The sequence below is a fragment of the Dermacentor andersoni genome, chromosome 3 (genome assembly GCF_023375885.2).
Source record: "Dermacentor andersoni chromosome 3, qqDerAnde1_hic_scaffold, whole genome shotgun sequence".
NCBI classification, from domain to species: domain Eukaryota; kingdom Metazoa; phylum Arthropoda; class Arachnida; order Ixodida; family Ixodidae; genus Dermacentor; species Dermacentor andersoni.
Genome location: NC_092816.1, coordinates 63,142,146 through 63,158,761, shown reverse-complemented (window position 1 = coordinate 63,158,761; position 16,616 = coordinate 63,142,146). Strand labels below are relative to the sequence as shown.

General features: G+C 40.5%; 2 protein-coding genes across 7 annotated transcripts in view; one reads left to right on the top strand and one right to left on the bottom strand.

The window, feature by feature from the left end:
• LOC126546969 (phosphatidylinositol-3,5-bisphosphate 3-phosphatase MTMR3) overlaps positions 1–634 on the bottom strand; it is a 47,366-nt gene extending 46,732 nt beyond the window's left edge. For all 5 annotated transcript variants that reach the window (XR_008609002.1, XM_050194705.2, XM_055062809.1 and 2 more), the window contains exon 1: positions 512–634. The gene's annotated coding sequence lies outside the window, so the exon portion shown is untranslated. The remainder of the gene's footprint in view (positions 1–511) is intronic.
• Positions 635–1,059: 425 nt separating this feature from the next.
• On the top strand, positions 1,060–15,667 carry LOC126546896 (uncharacterized). 2 transcript variants are annotated; one of them, XR_008609010.1, is made up of 3 exons: positions 1,060–1,929; positions 2,550–4,665; positions 11,668–15,667. XR_008609010.1 is itself a non-coding variant. In XM_050194619.3 (2 exons), exons 1-2 carry the CDS (start codon positions 1,384–1,386, stop codon positions 3,315–3,317), a joined length of 1,314 nt encoding a protein of 437 aa, XP_050050576.1. In that variant the 5' UTR covers positions 1,060–1,383; the 3' UTR covers positions 3,318–8,234. The 2 variants fall into 2 exon arrangements, 1 of the variants encoding a protein (XP_050050576.1); XM_050194619.3 differs by lacking the exon at positions 11,668–15,667 and having other exon boundaries at positions 2,550–8,234.
• Positions 15,668–16,616: the final 949 nt, after the last annotated feature.

Below are 16,616 nucleotides of genomic sequence, written 5' to 3'. Positions count from 1 at the left end.
CACTGACGTTCGTGACAACCCCCGCCTCCCTTTCCCAGACGCGTCGAGAACCTCGATCGTGGAAGGCTCGGCTTTTAGCGACAAGCACGCGCGTTGACAACGACAGTGCATACACTGCAGCGTGTACTAGTACGCCCTGTCAACGACTGGAATGCTTTTGTGAGACGGTGGCGCGCTATCTCGACTCCAGTCAGTGTGAAGCGCCCATGTAAACAACCCCGAGTCACTGCTGAGGAAGAACGCTTCCACAATGACCCACTTTCACCGCGACGGCTATGCTTCGCCCCGACATGAATAGTTCATGCCACAGCTGAATAGAAACCTTATATCGTTTCTTCAAATGTGCAAGAATGCTCTTGTTAGATCGCCAGCAAACTTTAGCTACGTCAGGTTCCAATCGGAACGCTACAAGCGTCGGGACACAGCTATGCCCAACAGACCAAGTCATTCATGAAGGCGATAGACGTCAACAAAACGCTTTACATCGAATCTAGACAACAATCGAACTTACCTTAAACGTCAAGAAGCTCAGATGTGAGAAGGCAAACTGAGTTCTCTACTCACAGTACTTATAATTTTGCTGATTATCATGACGTAAATAGGGCCCTAGCAGAAAATCGATTGCGGTCCATGAGTTACGTCACATCACAACAAAGTCCTTCGATGGTGCTTTTTAGACAGGTGGCGCAACTGATCAGTATTTATGAAAGCTTTAGATAAACTTCAAAGTAAGCTAAAAGACACTAAGGTGTAATACCCTGTCTAGCTTAAACTTCAATAAATAATGCAAGAGCAATTTAGTAATATGCGTTAATGCACTTTAATCATTAGGTTTAACATTTTATTTTGCGCAACCTGCGCGCCAAGTTGTTGTATTTGCATTTTATCACAAGCTATAAAACCAAATAGTATAGTAAGTAACACAGTACTGCACAATACAACAATAAATATTTTAACATATTTGGATAAAATGATAGGGGCGCTAGCTATTATTTAGAATCAGGACCTTAGGAAGAGTTGCTGTTTCTATCACGTTTCCCTCCACACACTCACCCCATCTTCCTCGCGTTCCCGCGATGAGTTTCATGGCATGTTTACAACTTGATCCCCGTGTTACTGTGTTTACTGAGCGGCGCGCGAGAGTTATTTAATGTGGTTTAAGCATTTTAGAGTTGCAGTGTCCAAGGGTAAATCGCCTGTGTTCAGCGATAACCTGCCTCAGCGCTGTAATTGAGGCCTCCTTCCGAATCCCTTCGTCGACAGCGGAGGGAGACGCTGCGTTGTTCCGCGAAATAGACAAAAGCAAGCGACGCGCGTGTGATGGCGAGCGACCAAAACGCGTAGTCGTCACCAGTTGGGATACGCTTCGTCCCTCAGCAAGTGATGACCCTGGCGCCCAAGGCTAAAGTGGAAGTGCTGGTCAGAGCAGTCACGGCGGCGGACGACGATGCCCTCATCAACAAGAAGCTTCCGAAGGAGCTGCTGCTTCGCATCTTCTCCTACCTGGACGTCGTCTCGCTGTGCGCCTGTGCTCAGGTGTCTAAGTTGTGGCACGAGCTTGCGCTGGATGGAAGCAACTGGCAGAAGATTGACCTCTTCAACTTTCAGACGGACATCGAGGGTCCCGTGGTGGAGAACATCTCGCGCCGATGCGGCGGCTTCCTCAAGAAGCTCAGCCTTCGCGGCTGTCAGAGCGTCGAAGACGCGTCACTAAAGACGTTCGCCCAGAATTGCAACAACATCGAAGACCTGAATCTGAACGGCTGCAAAAAGCTGACGGACAACACCTGCCAGAGCCTTGGGAAGCACTGCAGTAAGCTTACCTTCCTCGACCTGGGATCGTGCTGCCAGGTGACGGACCTGTCACTCAAGGCGATCGGCCAAGGCTGTCCTGCGCTTGAGCAGATCAACATTTCCTGGTGCGACCAGGTGCGTCACCACGCTTTTTGCAAAACGCCGCGGCTGTTTACTGGTTGTGGCGTTCTACTACTGAGCGCAAGGCCGAGGGTTCGATACGCTGTAGTAGCGGGCGCAGATTATCCAAGGGCAAAACTTGCCATGCGCTGAGCATTCAATCCAGGTGTCAGCCTCAGAGCGTAGATAGAAAAGCAATCGCTTGCTGTCTGCGTTACCAAGCTAATTTTCTCATATAACTTCTTTGTAATAAATGAGATCAGGACATTTCCATATGTCTGTTTACTTCATTTCTGCGTAAAAAGTAAGCTCACGATTAGATAGATTGGGCAAGTGTGCTCAAGTCAGGCCATAGAAGTGATGTACAATAATTTTTACACCTAACGTGCGTTTATTGAACAATCTGTAAAATTGGGCTAGAAATGTGACCTGCTCGGTGTGAAAGCTATGCATTGAGCTTCCATATTTTCTGTATTTACTACTTTCACTGTCCATATAAATTTAAAAACATACCATCAAAATGCACAATCTTGCACTGTGTCTGCGAAATGCATACATATCATGGAGAATGGTGCTCTGGATAAGTCAGTGGACTCGCCTCTTTCACTTCAGTGTCAACACATGCCCATGCGTAGGTGTCCAAGTATGGCGTGGAAGCTCTGGCTGCTGGTTGTCCAAGGCTGCGCGGCTTTGTCAGCAAGGGCTGCCCGCTGGTCAATGACGAGGCAATCTCTAAGCTGGCCCAGTATTGCGGAGGCCTGCAGACCCTCAACCTTCACGAGTGCACCAACATCACTGATGCTGCTGTGCAGGCTGTCAGCCAGCACTGCCCCAAGCTGCACTTCCTGTGTGTCTCCAATTGTGCGCATCTGACCGACACCGCTCTCGTGTCTCTCAGCCAGGGCTGCCATGCACTCTGCACACTTGAGGTAGCCGGCTGTACACAGCTGACAGACAGCGGCTTCCAGGCGCTGTCTCGCTCGTGCCACTCACTTGAGAAAATGGACCTTGAAGAGTGTGTGCTCATCACGGACAACACGTTGATGCATTTGGCCAATGGCTGCCCAAAGTTGCAGCAGTTGAGCCTTTCGCACTGCGAGCTTGTAACGGATGAAGGGATCCGACATCTTGGCGCAGGGGCTGGTGCGGCCGAACACCTACTTGTGCTGGAGTTGGACAACTGTCCATTGATAACAGATGCTTCGTTGGAGCACTTGGTGGCGTGCCAGAATCTGCAGCGTATCGAGCTGTACGATTGCCAACTGATTACGCGCGCTGGCATCCGCAAGCTTCGCAGTCACCTGCTGGACCTGAAGGTGCACGCCTACTTTGCACCTGTCACACCTCCGCCCTCAGTTGGAGGCGGCAGGCCCCGCTACTGTCGCTGCTGCGTTGTGCTCTAGTCAAGTGAGAAAGACATGGGTGTGGGAGAAATGGGTGCTTTTAGGAATTGCCTTTTGCTGCTGCTGATCGAGGTAGCGCAGAAATTGTTAATGTTGGACATGCAGCCCCAATCATCTACGTTCGAAATGTGTCGACAGTTTTGTGTTGTGGCAACATCTACGATTGCCCGTGTGGCTCAAGATAGCTTTCTAGAATGTGGTGAGAGAAACGGTGACCACATGGCAGCATGTTCTCACCAAGAGGGTCTTTCAAGTCTAGAAGTTCCGTAAATGTTGCTACTGTAGTTTGTTGCGCACTGTTTGCACATTCTTAACAGATGCGATTTGAGCTTTACGTTTCACATCATTTTTAACTTTATTTGTTTCCCATCTTGACACAACTCGAGGCACAAATTATCGATGGCAACGGCAACCATTTTGTTGAATATGTAGTCGTAAAGTTGACTGGCAACATACCACCTGCCACCACTTGACTGTGGCTCCATTACACCAGTGATGATGATAGTCTTTGTCCAAATGTACAGACTTGATTCCCATTCCACAGTTTGCTAACTGCTTCTTTGAAAGCACCGGCCATTTGTTAACATGTTCTTTGCTGCAAGTGGATTGTAGGTACTGCAGTCTTTGTGATAGTGACACTTGGTCATGCATACTCCGTGGTAGTAACGCTTTCACAGTGCAGAAAATTGCTTAATCATCCTTAAACTTGCATTTCTTGTTTCACCTAGATCTTGATCACTTGCCTAATGTTCAGTACTGCATACATAACAGGTGTAAAAACAGGTATAATGACACATCAAACAAGGTCAACCGTTTACGGTGACCTAAAGAGTGCAGATGGCTTAGCAGTATCATAAATGCCATACTAGTGCACTGCTTGTAACTTCATCTATTTTATCGTATTAGAGGATTAGATAAGCACTGAATTTTTTATCATGCTTGTGATTTACTGTCATGGTAGTTTTTGTGCTGCCTGTGTGAGCCACAGATGTGATACAGTGCATAATTTCCAGAGGTAAAGAATATAATTAAAAATCTGAAGCAGCAGGAGGTTAATGTGGGCAAGTTAGTGTAACATACTTGAAGAAAGAACAGCTCTACAAAAATGCAGATTAAAAGAAGAACATGTATGACGGACAGGTCCATCGTACAGGTTCCTTCTTTTAGTCCGCCTCTTTGTAGTGCTGTTTTGTCTTCAAGAATAAAAAAAAAACAAACAAGCTTATACCTCACTGTTAGTCTGCAGATGGGCGTTTCTTTTTTTTTTTTCTTTTCTCCATCTCCTATCCTGCAGGAAGTTGCTTCGAGGCCTTGACAGCCTGTGACGTATGGCATCTGAATTGGGATAGTGAGTACATTTACCACTTGAGACAACAAAAATGAAAGATGGTTGCAGGGTTGAACCATATTAATGGAGAAAATGTAATCAATCTGTGTCCAGTTTATTCCACCTGTGCATTTTTGTTCTGCTGTGCAGTCATAACTTTGAATGGTTCAGGCATGCTTTTGCCTGCAAATACCTTCGCGATGTGCAACTGTACAGTGTTGGCGGCAGGGCAGCAGTGTTTAGTGATGCAGGCAAGGATGCTTACATTTCTGTTTTCACCAAAATACTGCATACACAATCACAGTTTACTTAGCACTGAATCTGAAATGTTGTGTCCACTTTTCAGGCTCTTGAAACCTGTGCACCCATAGGCAGCATAATTGCTTGTCTTCATCTCACGTGATATGCAGATTAATTTGTGCAGCACAGATTATATACATACGAGTGGCACCCTCGTCCATGTGTCTTCTTTATAGGAAAATGGTTATGAGTTACTAACAAGCCTCCATTGACCTCATAAAAGGCAACAACATGATGATGCACATCGACTGCAGATGTAGTGGTGCACGCGTGATGCTTCACAGCGCAGGAAAATGTGCGCACCACGTCTTAGAGAGCAGGCTACAATATGCCTTGATTCAGCACCATATTTAAAGGCAATGCAATGAATGCCATCACTTGTGCTGCTGTGACACCATGTCGGGCACCTTACTTCTAGAAATCATAACTGCAACCACTTGTTAGAAAATAAATTGTTTGGGAATTACGTAATCACTTAGAATTGTGGTATTCAGAAGAAGAAGGAAAAATCTGCAATATGTTCGTCTCTACTTTTAAATATAAGCAAGTTTCAACTTTGAAATGGGCAACACATTGGATAAGTCACTACAGTTGTGAGCTATCAACATCTCTCCTTTTCTTCTAATAAAGGATAAAGATTTCGGCTTGAACTTCTGACCTATCCTTTTCACATGTTGATAAGTATATTTACATACAGTGAACATTCATGAACTAACCAGGCGTGAAATAATAGAATGAGCAAAAAACACTGACCCACCTGTTAACAGAGCAAGACTACAGCTTTTCTTTAGCTTTAGTTGTTTGAACTTTCCATTAAAAAAAAATAGCTTCATCATAACTGCTTAGCATGTTGGTCAAAGTGTGTTTTAGCATGGTTTCATTTGTTTTTTGCATGGCCATGTGAGGATCATTGTGCTCAATGCAGCCTAGGTTATTGGTGACCTGTAAGGTGCACCATGACCCTAAATTGGTAATGCGTAGTCACATTTGTTCTTTGCAAATGTTGTTCAACTTGATGTTCAAGTTTTCCCCAGTGTGAAACCGGTGATTTCACCTTAATTCAATGTGCCAGGGGGCCCGTTATAGCTCCACGAATGTTGTGAGCACTTTGTGCCAGTAGAAGAAAGTCTTATCACTTCTAGTGACTGAGAATCGTACATCAGACCACTTTTGCGCCCCCAAACATAGGTAAGGTATCAGTAGCAAATTTGTGTACAGCACTTGTCAACTTTCCTTAATTTGGCTTCTGTTACCAAAGTACTGAAAGGCACATATCTTATTCAAACACTTATTACTCAGTCTTATTCGAAAGGATTAACTTGACCTTTAATTAATTCGAAGCAAAAGGAATTGTCTTGCTGGTTTAGGCTTAAAAAATGTTAAATGGTACTTTGTCTTCCTGCTATTTATGCTGCAAATGCTTTTGCAGATGATTTCTATAAAAAAGGCTTGTCATGATAATTAAGTGGTTCATGATACTTTCAACAGAAATCTTGATGCTTTTTCGTTGGTGAAACATCTAAGGCATATGCATTTATGTGTAATGCTGGAGCGGATCAGTAGTCAACACAATTTTGCAAGAAGTTACTGAGGCGGAGCTTATCTAATCAAAATAAAAATTTGACATCCTCTCAGAAACGGACAGAAAGCTACAAAGAAAACCAGCTTGTTACTTCGAGAGATGACATTGTGATTTAAAAAAAAAAACTGTTTGTCTGGTCTATAGTTAATCTTCACTGGTTGAGCAGGTCGCAGACTAGGGTAAATGTCTTTCAGCCATGCCATTTACATTGAAGAAGTAAGTCTGGTTCCCTTTGAAGCTGTCTGCCTATAGCAATTGACATGCTGTTTTCCTGTCATCAGAAACATTAGTTTCTGACTTGCACATTATTTGTACAGCAAATAACAGCAAGGCACTAAGAAGCACTTCTAATTTACAATGCAACTATTAGCTTCCCTGACCAATTCATGGCAATTAGCCTTTTGGTTTTTGTAAATGCCATATTCATTTATGCAGTCACTTTACTGTTTTCATAGTTTGTAACAGATATTTCTTCATGGGTAGAGCACTTGGGAGTTCAGTTTTAATTTGACGATGTCAATGCAGTTCTTTCCACCCTTGCATTTTGTACAGCAGAATCTCTTCAATATGTTCCTGGTTTGTGAAATTTTCCCCACAATGGACAACATTGAAAATATCCGTGATATGTTGTCTTAGATATTGTGCTAATTCTCGTACTTCTTTGTCTTGTTTTTTCATCTTTCAAATTGTATCAATGATGTTCTACTGTTTAGCACCCAAGTCTACTTGCTTTACTAGCAGCATTCGGCATGTGCAGCAGGTCCATTTGTATTTAGTTTTTATCATTTCATAGCTGTGTCATTGTAATTTTCTTTCCCCGAATACCATGTCAGATTTAGTAATCGGGGGCCGTAAAACTATTGGTCATTTTCAGGAAATGCTGTTCTCCATGCACGTGGCTTGGTTAAACACAGCTGATGGGATGAAAGGATTTGTACACAGGCATGCTTCCTGTTGCCGTTATTATTTACATCACACACACACCCTCTCGGACTGCGTAATAGAGGTACCGCGACATCCACACACGCTGGTCGCTGCACTGAACTATCTTGCTTGAGAGAGAAAGCACAGTTGTAGGGCTGTGCAAATATTCGAAACTTTCGAATAACGAATCGAATAGTGTCCTATTCAATTCGGTCTTCAATATTCAATAGTCATTATTTGTAAATGCGATTATTTTTTGAATACTTTTTTTAATATTTCGAGACGTTGACTGTGCCCAATTAAATATAAAATTGGAGCGAAAGTACAGTAAATTTTCACTCCCGCAGGCATAGTACAGGCATAAAACATGAGAGCTTGCATAGTGGAATAGGCGATTTCACTTAGGTATTCATACTTTGCAGGTTATATAAATACAAAGATCATTTGCACTCTCTGAATACGTAGCGTATACGCATGCGTAGAAACTGCTTTTTTGCTCCTAATGCTTCATTTGTGCTTTTAATAAACAACACTTCACTACGTACTATGTAATGACAGAAACTTGCAAACTTTTTTTTTTTCACTTTCAGTTTCAGTTTACTTATTCAAAGGAGGAGACATACATGCTTACACAAGTATACAGGAGGAGGTCCCAGAGCATGTGGCTGAAAGGGGACCTCCTAACTTTTAAGAATACTGGAATGTGAACATAGCTTTATATTAAGTGTGATAACGGCTGTTCATTATTAAAGACTATTCCATATTCGATTCACTTCTGGCACTATTCGATTTGTATTCAATTCGGTCTCGAACATCACTGTTCACACACCCCTACATAGCTGAAAATTATTAACCAAGTGTGCAGTGCTTCATTTTTTTTTTTTTTTTTAACTGGTGCTGTCACAGTTGAATTGGTGGTTCTTGTGAAGCGGTCGTCTGCCTTGCAAGCATCAGCACCTGATAATCTTATTTTGCTCTGTACTCGTTAGGGTTCAGCATTTTCTATTAAAAGTAAAGAAAGAATGAAAGAAAAAGAAAGTAGAAAAAGAATGTGCATCAAGATCATTTAAAAAAATTCCGTTTTTATTGAGAAAGGTGAACCTTTGGAAAGTTACTTGAAAAAGGAGAAATTACATGCTGTTGAAGTTTATGCACAGCAAATATGCATTGTTGAAGCTATATCACGCAAAAATAGGGCAGATGTGGCATAGAAACGGCAACTATTACCGAATAAAGCAATTGTTATAAGGTTAAAACTATGTTAAATCCTAACCAGGGGCTTGTCGATATTAAATTCAACATCATTTTATTGTGTTTTATGTGATTTCATCATTCCGTATTCTATAATGATGGTTGGTAGAAAAAAAAGTTTTATTGGCAGGTTAGACTTGGAAATATCGAAAAGGTTCAAACAATTGAAGCACAATAAAGAGACAGGAGCATGCTACGCATACACAGTGCTCCCCTTTTGTTTCATGCCTTTCAATTTTACTTGAATATTCAAACATGTCTCATCAATCTTACAACATGGCCAAGCCTCATCAACGGGATGAGCTGAAGCAGCAGAAGCTGGGCATGCAAAAAAATAAAAGATTATATAAGACAAGGACAACAATAACATCTCTTTTAACTTTCTCGTTCAGCTCGCCATGATTGTAGCACTGTTCTCCTGCGACTAGTTAATATTTCAACAACGAAAATTCAACCTAACAACTGTTAGACATTATGTCTAAAGAAAGGTTCCAAATTTGCAAAAGTGTAGCAAAATCTGGTGTCGTGCAACATGGTCAGTGGCGATGTCATTATGGCATGAAATTTTAAAAAGGTGCTATGTTCATCTTTTGCAGTAGTACATTTACAAATGAAGAGAGACAGTTTTGAAAGGGTAATCTACCGTGACAGATTGATTTAGTGTCTATTAATAGCGGTGTGCGAATATTCGAAGCTCTTGAATAACAAATCGAATAGGGTCCCATTTGATTTGGTCTTCGAATCGAATAATCACTATTCGTAAATTGGAATATTTTTATAATATTTCAAAACGTCAACTTGTGTCAATTTTGTGTCAGAGACACAAAATTGGAGAAAAAGTATGATAAATTTTCACCCCCACGGGCATAGTGTAAACATAAAACATGAGAACTTGTGTAGTGGAGCTGGCTATGCCACTTAGGTAGCCATATTTTGCCTGCTCTACGGCCGTCACTCGCACTCTCTGAAGAGTGCATGCAAAGAAGCCACTTCTTTGCTCCTATTGCTTCATATGTGCTTTTAATAAAACAAAGCTTGATAACATACTACGTAATGACAGAAGCTTACCAACCTTAAGAATACTGTGAAATGAGCATCGTTTTATATGAATTGTGATAATGGCTTTTCCTCGTTTGAAAGCTATAAGAAAAAGTATTCAATATCTTATTTGATTCGATTTGCTTCTGACACTATTAGATTTGTATTCGATTCGGTCTCAAAGATCACTATTTGCGCACCTCTGTTTATTAGCATCCTTTTTAGATTGTAGCTACTTGAAACTACATGTACAGCTGGCGACAAACGTTTACGAACCATGGGATCTCTGAAAACGTCCAATTCCCGAGCAGCCTGTAGCAGTAGCCAGCAAAACTATATACGACAATGTTGTCAGCATATTCTAGTCGAGGCTCGAAATTCAAATACCAGACTGCATTGAGATTGTGAAGATATTCAATTTTTTCTCAGACCTCGTGCCCCGCAGTCAGGTGTAGCTAAATTTTTTCTTTTGTACGTGAACAGGATACATGTACCTACATTTCTTTTTTAGTTTAACATTCTTTTACGAACAGCATGTGTAGCTGTTGCACGTACCTCATTAAGGCAGGGTCTCACACCCTACTTCTGTGCATAGTTCACGACTGCTAAAACTTCCCACTGACAGGAAAAGGACAACTGTGTTCACTATGTGTTATGCTGACTGGTGTATTGTAGGTGTTGCTTCATTTAGTATGCAAACTTTTATGTGAGCACTCAATGGAATAAATGAGTAAGCTCCTTACAGAAAGAAGCTGACAAGGCTGCGAGTAATTGAAGACCCGTAAAAAATGTTAATAAAGAGCACGCCAAATATTTGCAATGTAAAAGTTGGTAATGCTGATCCCTACTCATTTTTGCACTACATTTAAAATATATGTATTTTGCTGCTGTATGGAAGAAAAATCACTCGTGTAATAGTGTAAGTGGCGAGGTGCTGCCAATGGTTTCAACATATTTTGTATTACTTTGCATACGTTGATGTCGGGTCTTGTTAGCAATATGAGCGGGTAGTCATACTTGGACGAGCAGAAGGTAGATAGCTTTTATACGTGGTGTATTTAATGCTAACTGTATATAGCACTGTGTCGAGAATCTCACTGATGAAACTGTCCATGCTTCTCGCAAAGTATTACACTGCACTTCATAACCGTATGAGGCTAGTTAGCTTTCAGTGCATTTATATTTGACTGCTTTTGCTACGCACATTGATCTTGAGAGTATTTCAACATAGTTGTCGCATTTGCACGTCTTGTGTGTGCTGCACTCATTGCGGTAGTGCCACTAAGGTAAAGAGAGTTGCTTTAATATTCTGCGAACAGAGCTGAATCTGTGCCACTGGTAACCTTCAGAGTTCTTATATCACACCGGTTTCAACGTGCCACTGGCAAAAGCTGGGTGTAACCAGATGAGGTCGACTGACGTGCAAGCTGTGAGTGGCAACACGAAGCATTATTTCAGCTCGTCAGCTATTGTCGGTTGAAAATGAAATTGCTTGAAATGGCAGGTGCAGCCAGTAAACAGATGCTAATTTGAAAAGGTTGCTTATTTTGTGTTCTGGGCTGTATGTTGTTTAAACCTGTCATCATGTAGCTCTGCAAGCGTAGAGTTTCATGGTTAGCTAGCTATTTTTTCTTTCCCCCAGAAGATGACATGATGTTTAGTACAGACTCCAATGCTCTTTGCCAATCAGTGTGCCTGTATTTTAAAACATGGGGGCCCTATGGGGGAACTTTTGCAACTGGTGTGATTGAAAAACTCTGAATACCCTTGTCTTTTGGAGGGATGGCTTCACTGGCAAAAAAAAAAAAAAATCTTGCAGCTGTGAGAAGTGTTCTTTGACAACTCCAAGGAGCAATTCGTAGACATTTATACACTGAGTATGTTTAGGAGTTGTGAGCAGTTGTTTGCCTTTTCTTCTTTGCTTGCAGCTGACATCTCTATGTGTTCTTAGAGTGGATTTACATGGTCCAGAAACTTGTTCACTTGTGTCCACAAAGTCAGTAACATATTTTTTCACTTGTAATACAGTTGTTTGAGAAAGATCCATGTTGATTATTTCTACTGGCCCTTTGAAAGAAAATATTTATCAGTGTAGAATGAGGATAGTGTGCATTTGTATTGGTGATACTATGGCTCTGTACATTTAAGACAACTTGTTTGTGGAACTGCACATTAGATAACCCATACTGAGAAGACTAGATTAAGGAACCAAAAACATGTTGATATTTCACAAAAGTACTGGATTTGTGTGAACGATAACTAACAATTTAAATTCATTGCCGTTTCTTTTCTTTTTCATTTATAACGGCATTTTTTTACTTCATACCTCACATTTGTTAAATTTTTTATGTGCTAAACAGTAGTTTTGTCTACAATATTCACATTATGAAGTGACGTAACCATACATATAAATTTCACTCAGAGCTTAGAGATTGCCACTTTGCTTGTTCTTGCATACTCTGTTGCCCAGTATGGTTTGTGGTAGTAGCAAGCTTGCAATCGTGCTGACATGCATCCTTACCAGAAGTATTGTATTTCAGCACTTATAACCTACACTAAACATTTAAAAAAGTTCCAAGTACAAAGCAAGAGTGCAGCATGTGTGTGAATTTTACCTCTAGATACAGCTTTACGGAATTGAAGAGCACATTGCCTTGAAGCTGCACTTGAAGTTAAATTTGTAGGGGTGTGTGAGTAAATATTCATAACTTTTGAATAACAAAATCAAATATTGTCAAATTTAATTTAGTCTTCAAATCGAATAGTCGCTATTTGCAAATGCGAATCTTTTTCAAACACTTTTTGAATATTTTTAATCATCAGTTGTGGCCGAACAAACACATAGCTGAAGCAAAAGTGCAACAAATTTCATCCCTGCAGCCATAGTGCACAAATAAAACACAAGAAGTTACTTAGTAAAGCACATTGTACGTAATTCAGGGAGACAGACTTTTCCAGCTAAACTGCTATCATTTGCACTCATTGAAGAGTCCCAAGTATGTGAACAAACTGCTTATTTGCTCTGAATGCTCATTTATACTTTTAGTAAACAATGCTTTTGCCGTGTAATCACAGAAGCTTGATAATGTAGTGAGTATACTAGGACGTGAACATCGCTTTATATTTAATAGTGAAAATGACTTTATTATTTGAAAACAATGTTTTAAAAGTATTCTACCTTCGATTCGCTTCTGGCACTATTCAATCCATATTCGATTTAATATAAAAAAATGCTATTTGCACAGCCATACCAACTTATTTATAGGCGCCAGTCGTGTCACAGTGAAGCCAATGGAAAGCAGCAGTGAAAGCAGTAATGTATGATTGCACAGATGCTGGGTTAATTTTCTAAAGGTTTTAGCATTGTTGCTCTATCTGAGATTTATGTGTGCATTTTTTTTTTCCCCTGAGGGTCGTAATTGAGTTGAGGTTATATACAGGTTTAGGTTATGCGGGGAAAATTATTTATTTATTCGTGTAATGTTTCAGTAACTTCCAACACGAAGCAGCGGAAGAAAGTAAAGCATAAGTTACATGATTTCTTACCTGGAACAGAACCAAAAGCAAAACACGAATATCTGGAAATGTTTTGTTCTAAAACATATGTGCTTTATACCATGCAGTTCTTATGTTAACACTATTGGTAATGTTAGAAATCTAGTTAACATTCTGACATGCACTTTGAGAGAAACGGTGATCGCTACCAAGATGAAGCTTGTTGTGAAGTTGTTGAATGAGTTTATTGCTATTTTTTTTCCAATCCAATTTCTGACCTACTAAGCAAGATACCTTGCCTTGACATGGGGTTATTTAGTGAAGAATATATTCACTAGGAACAAGAATGAAGTTTTATGCGAATGTTGTCAAGGCTCACATGAAACCAAGAGGAGGGCAGACTTGATACAACTTTCACATGCCACTGAAGAGCCTTAATAATTTCATTTCTTGCAAGAGGGTTATGTGGACAATGACAATGCCAAATATTGAAGTGTCTATTGTATGTCAAGTTACGGAATGCAGAGTTTTTGTTACCATTGTGTACATCTGGGCTTGCTAGTTGCAAATTCTGTTCAAAGTGCTTTGCAACGCATATTAATTACACACATATGATGGCTATTGCCTTTCATTATTAAGGCAAACTGATGTTACATTTAAATTACAATTATTACAATGCAAATAAGACAAGTTTACAGGGAGGTTGAGGCTTGAAGCAACAATGGTTGAACAAGGACTGTCTCTGGAGCTAATCTTGCAACAACAGAATAAGGGGACTTGTTGAAATGTTGGCTCTAGCAAGCTGCCTTGTTCAACCACTGTTAGTCGCTTCAATGATTAGAATGGAACTTCTGTATGCCTCGCTGAATGTTACACATGTTAACGTTTCAGAACACTTATATACAGCTAAATGCCTCTGTAATAGTGCACAGAAAAGGAAACTGTAAAAGAAAATATAAATTTTGAGTTCCCACACAAAGTTTGTAATGCTGTGTCACTATTGAGTATTTGCCATCTTGCCCATGCATCGCTGTTTACAATAATTGGCATAGAAGATCTGTAGCTGCAGCTGTGCTCCATCTCACAGTAACCTAGCGCCGAAGCGGAAGCTGTTTGGAAAACTCTTACACTCAACACTGCTCTCCAAACTAAGCAGACGATGCTCTCACGCAGATGAACAGACGGCACAGAGGTACAAGCACAAGTGCACTCCTAATTGGTTGATGCTAGCAGTAGCTTGCATTCGACTGTGACATTATTTTGAAGGGAAGTGTGGTGTAAGCACTTTGTTGCTAAATTGGATTGTTTATGGAATGAATAACACACACAAACAGTGTCACTGCAGCAACAGTGTTGTTGATGTGCCAAGCTCAAGTGCTAAGCAAAATTGAATTGTACCATTGCATGCCTAAAAGCTGGCTTTGAAGCACATTTGAAGTGTGACGCTACATCAAATATAGCTTCAGTTTACTCTCGAGATCTGTAGCACTATTTTGCTGCATGATCTGCTCCGAATTAAAACGTTGTCCAAGATATTCTTGCATGTTTAATGCAGATATTCAGAGCTACTGCATGCCAAATTAAGTTCTTTGTTATAATGTTAGGGCACTGAGTAAACAATTTTTTTAACAAATGAAGTGTGAGGAGGTTTTGCAGCAATACTATTTAGTTGATGTGCTAAAAATTACTCCGTGTTCTGGGGGGCCTAAATATAGATTTGATAGCGTGCATAAAGAAATAAAGGTGGTGACCAGGGTTTTTAAACTACTGTTCGAGTTCTATGTTGCCACTGAGCAGTATTTGGCCAGTAATCTAGCATCTGTGGTCAGCTATTTCATCCTTTGCTTGTCACCTAATCTTTGAGGCTATTGTACACTCTTAAGAGTGTACGAAAATTTAACATAATTTTGCATTGTACAATTTTACGTGTTTGGTGTATTCTTTCGTGTTTGGCATATTGTTGGCTGATGCAGTTGAACGGATTGGATAAATACACACACAGTAAGACAATGCCTTGTTACTTTCACTGCAAAAGTTGTACTGATTTTGTTGTCATAGCATTGATTTTAATTGTGCTGATTAGTACTGATGACAGTTAAGCTTTTGCTTAATGAATGTTGGAATATTGCATTCGAATAGGGCCATCAGAATATTTTGCATTTATGTATGCAGGCAGTTTTCGATACAAGAAGTGTACTGTTTGTTTTTGCCTGTTTGAACCATTTCATGTAGTTTTGAAGTGGTGGAGGCAGAACCAAACTTTTGTGCATAAGAGCCAATTGTGGTTTAATTATTCTTTTAGTTTGACTATGACAAACCACCCGACTGCAAAGAGAAGGCATGCAATACTCGCCTGTCATTGCTGGATAAAGTGAACATGCCACTGCTTTTTCTTTGACTCGGTATGTTGAATAAAATGCTTTTAAGAAATGCGACATCACTGCATTTTACTTTGTGCCTGTGTATGAAAGTGCTAGCACATGACAGGGTATGGGGCTGGTTTAGATGGTGTTCCATGGTACAAATCGCAGCACACTACTGGGCAAAGATGAGATGGGACGAAGGACTGTTACCAACTATTTCTTAATTATGAAAGTGATGATGATAATGAATTGTTTTGTGGTGCAAGCATGAACAAAGAGCCTCAGGCTAGTGTTACGGAGTTCGCAATGTAATGATGAATTACGAGAAGTAGAAGATGTGATGTGGCTGTAAAGGGGCCTTAAAACAGTTGCTGTAATGTTCATAAAAATTTATATGTAATAAAATTATGGCAATGGCTACTGAAGTTTACTATGACCACAAAAGATACATTGAGGAAGGATGATATATATACTGACTATGTCGCTGGTAAAAATTTGTGACAAGCGCTACTGTCTTGACAGTAGTGCTTTAAGCCTAACTGGAGGCATGTGCTATACAGAATGATACTGCAGCATCATTCTCTGGCAAGAGGATGTGCTACAAATTTTTTTTACTAATAACGTGTAATGCAACATAATTCAAGAAACCTAGAACTGCTTTGGTGTAAAGAAATGGTTCTGCACCCAGAAACATTACTGGATGGAGAGATATATGTTGGCGGTATGCTAGAGAAAAGCGTTCCTTTCTTTCAGCTTCTGCTTCTTGACACTCCAAGAGGACATAAAGGACAGTCAGCTTCTCACCACATCCACCAGATTGGAGTTTCACTACCAGTCAGCAGAAAATTGTGGGTGCCATACGTGTGTCCTACTCTGAGTCAACCGACATAAGTTTGTCGTGTTTTTGCTATGGAGGGCCATAAGCCTAACTGTGGCTTAATTACGTAAAGCTTGTTATTATGCAAAAAGGTAAGGCGTGCAGACAGGACACAAGAGAAGAGAAGTGGACAACACGAACG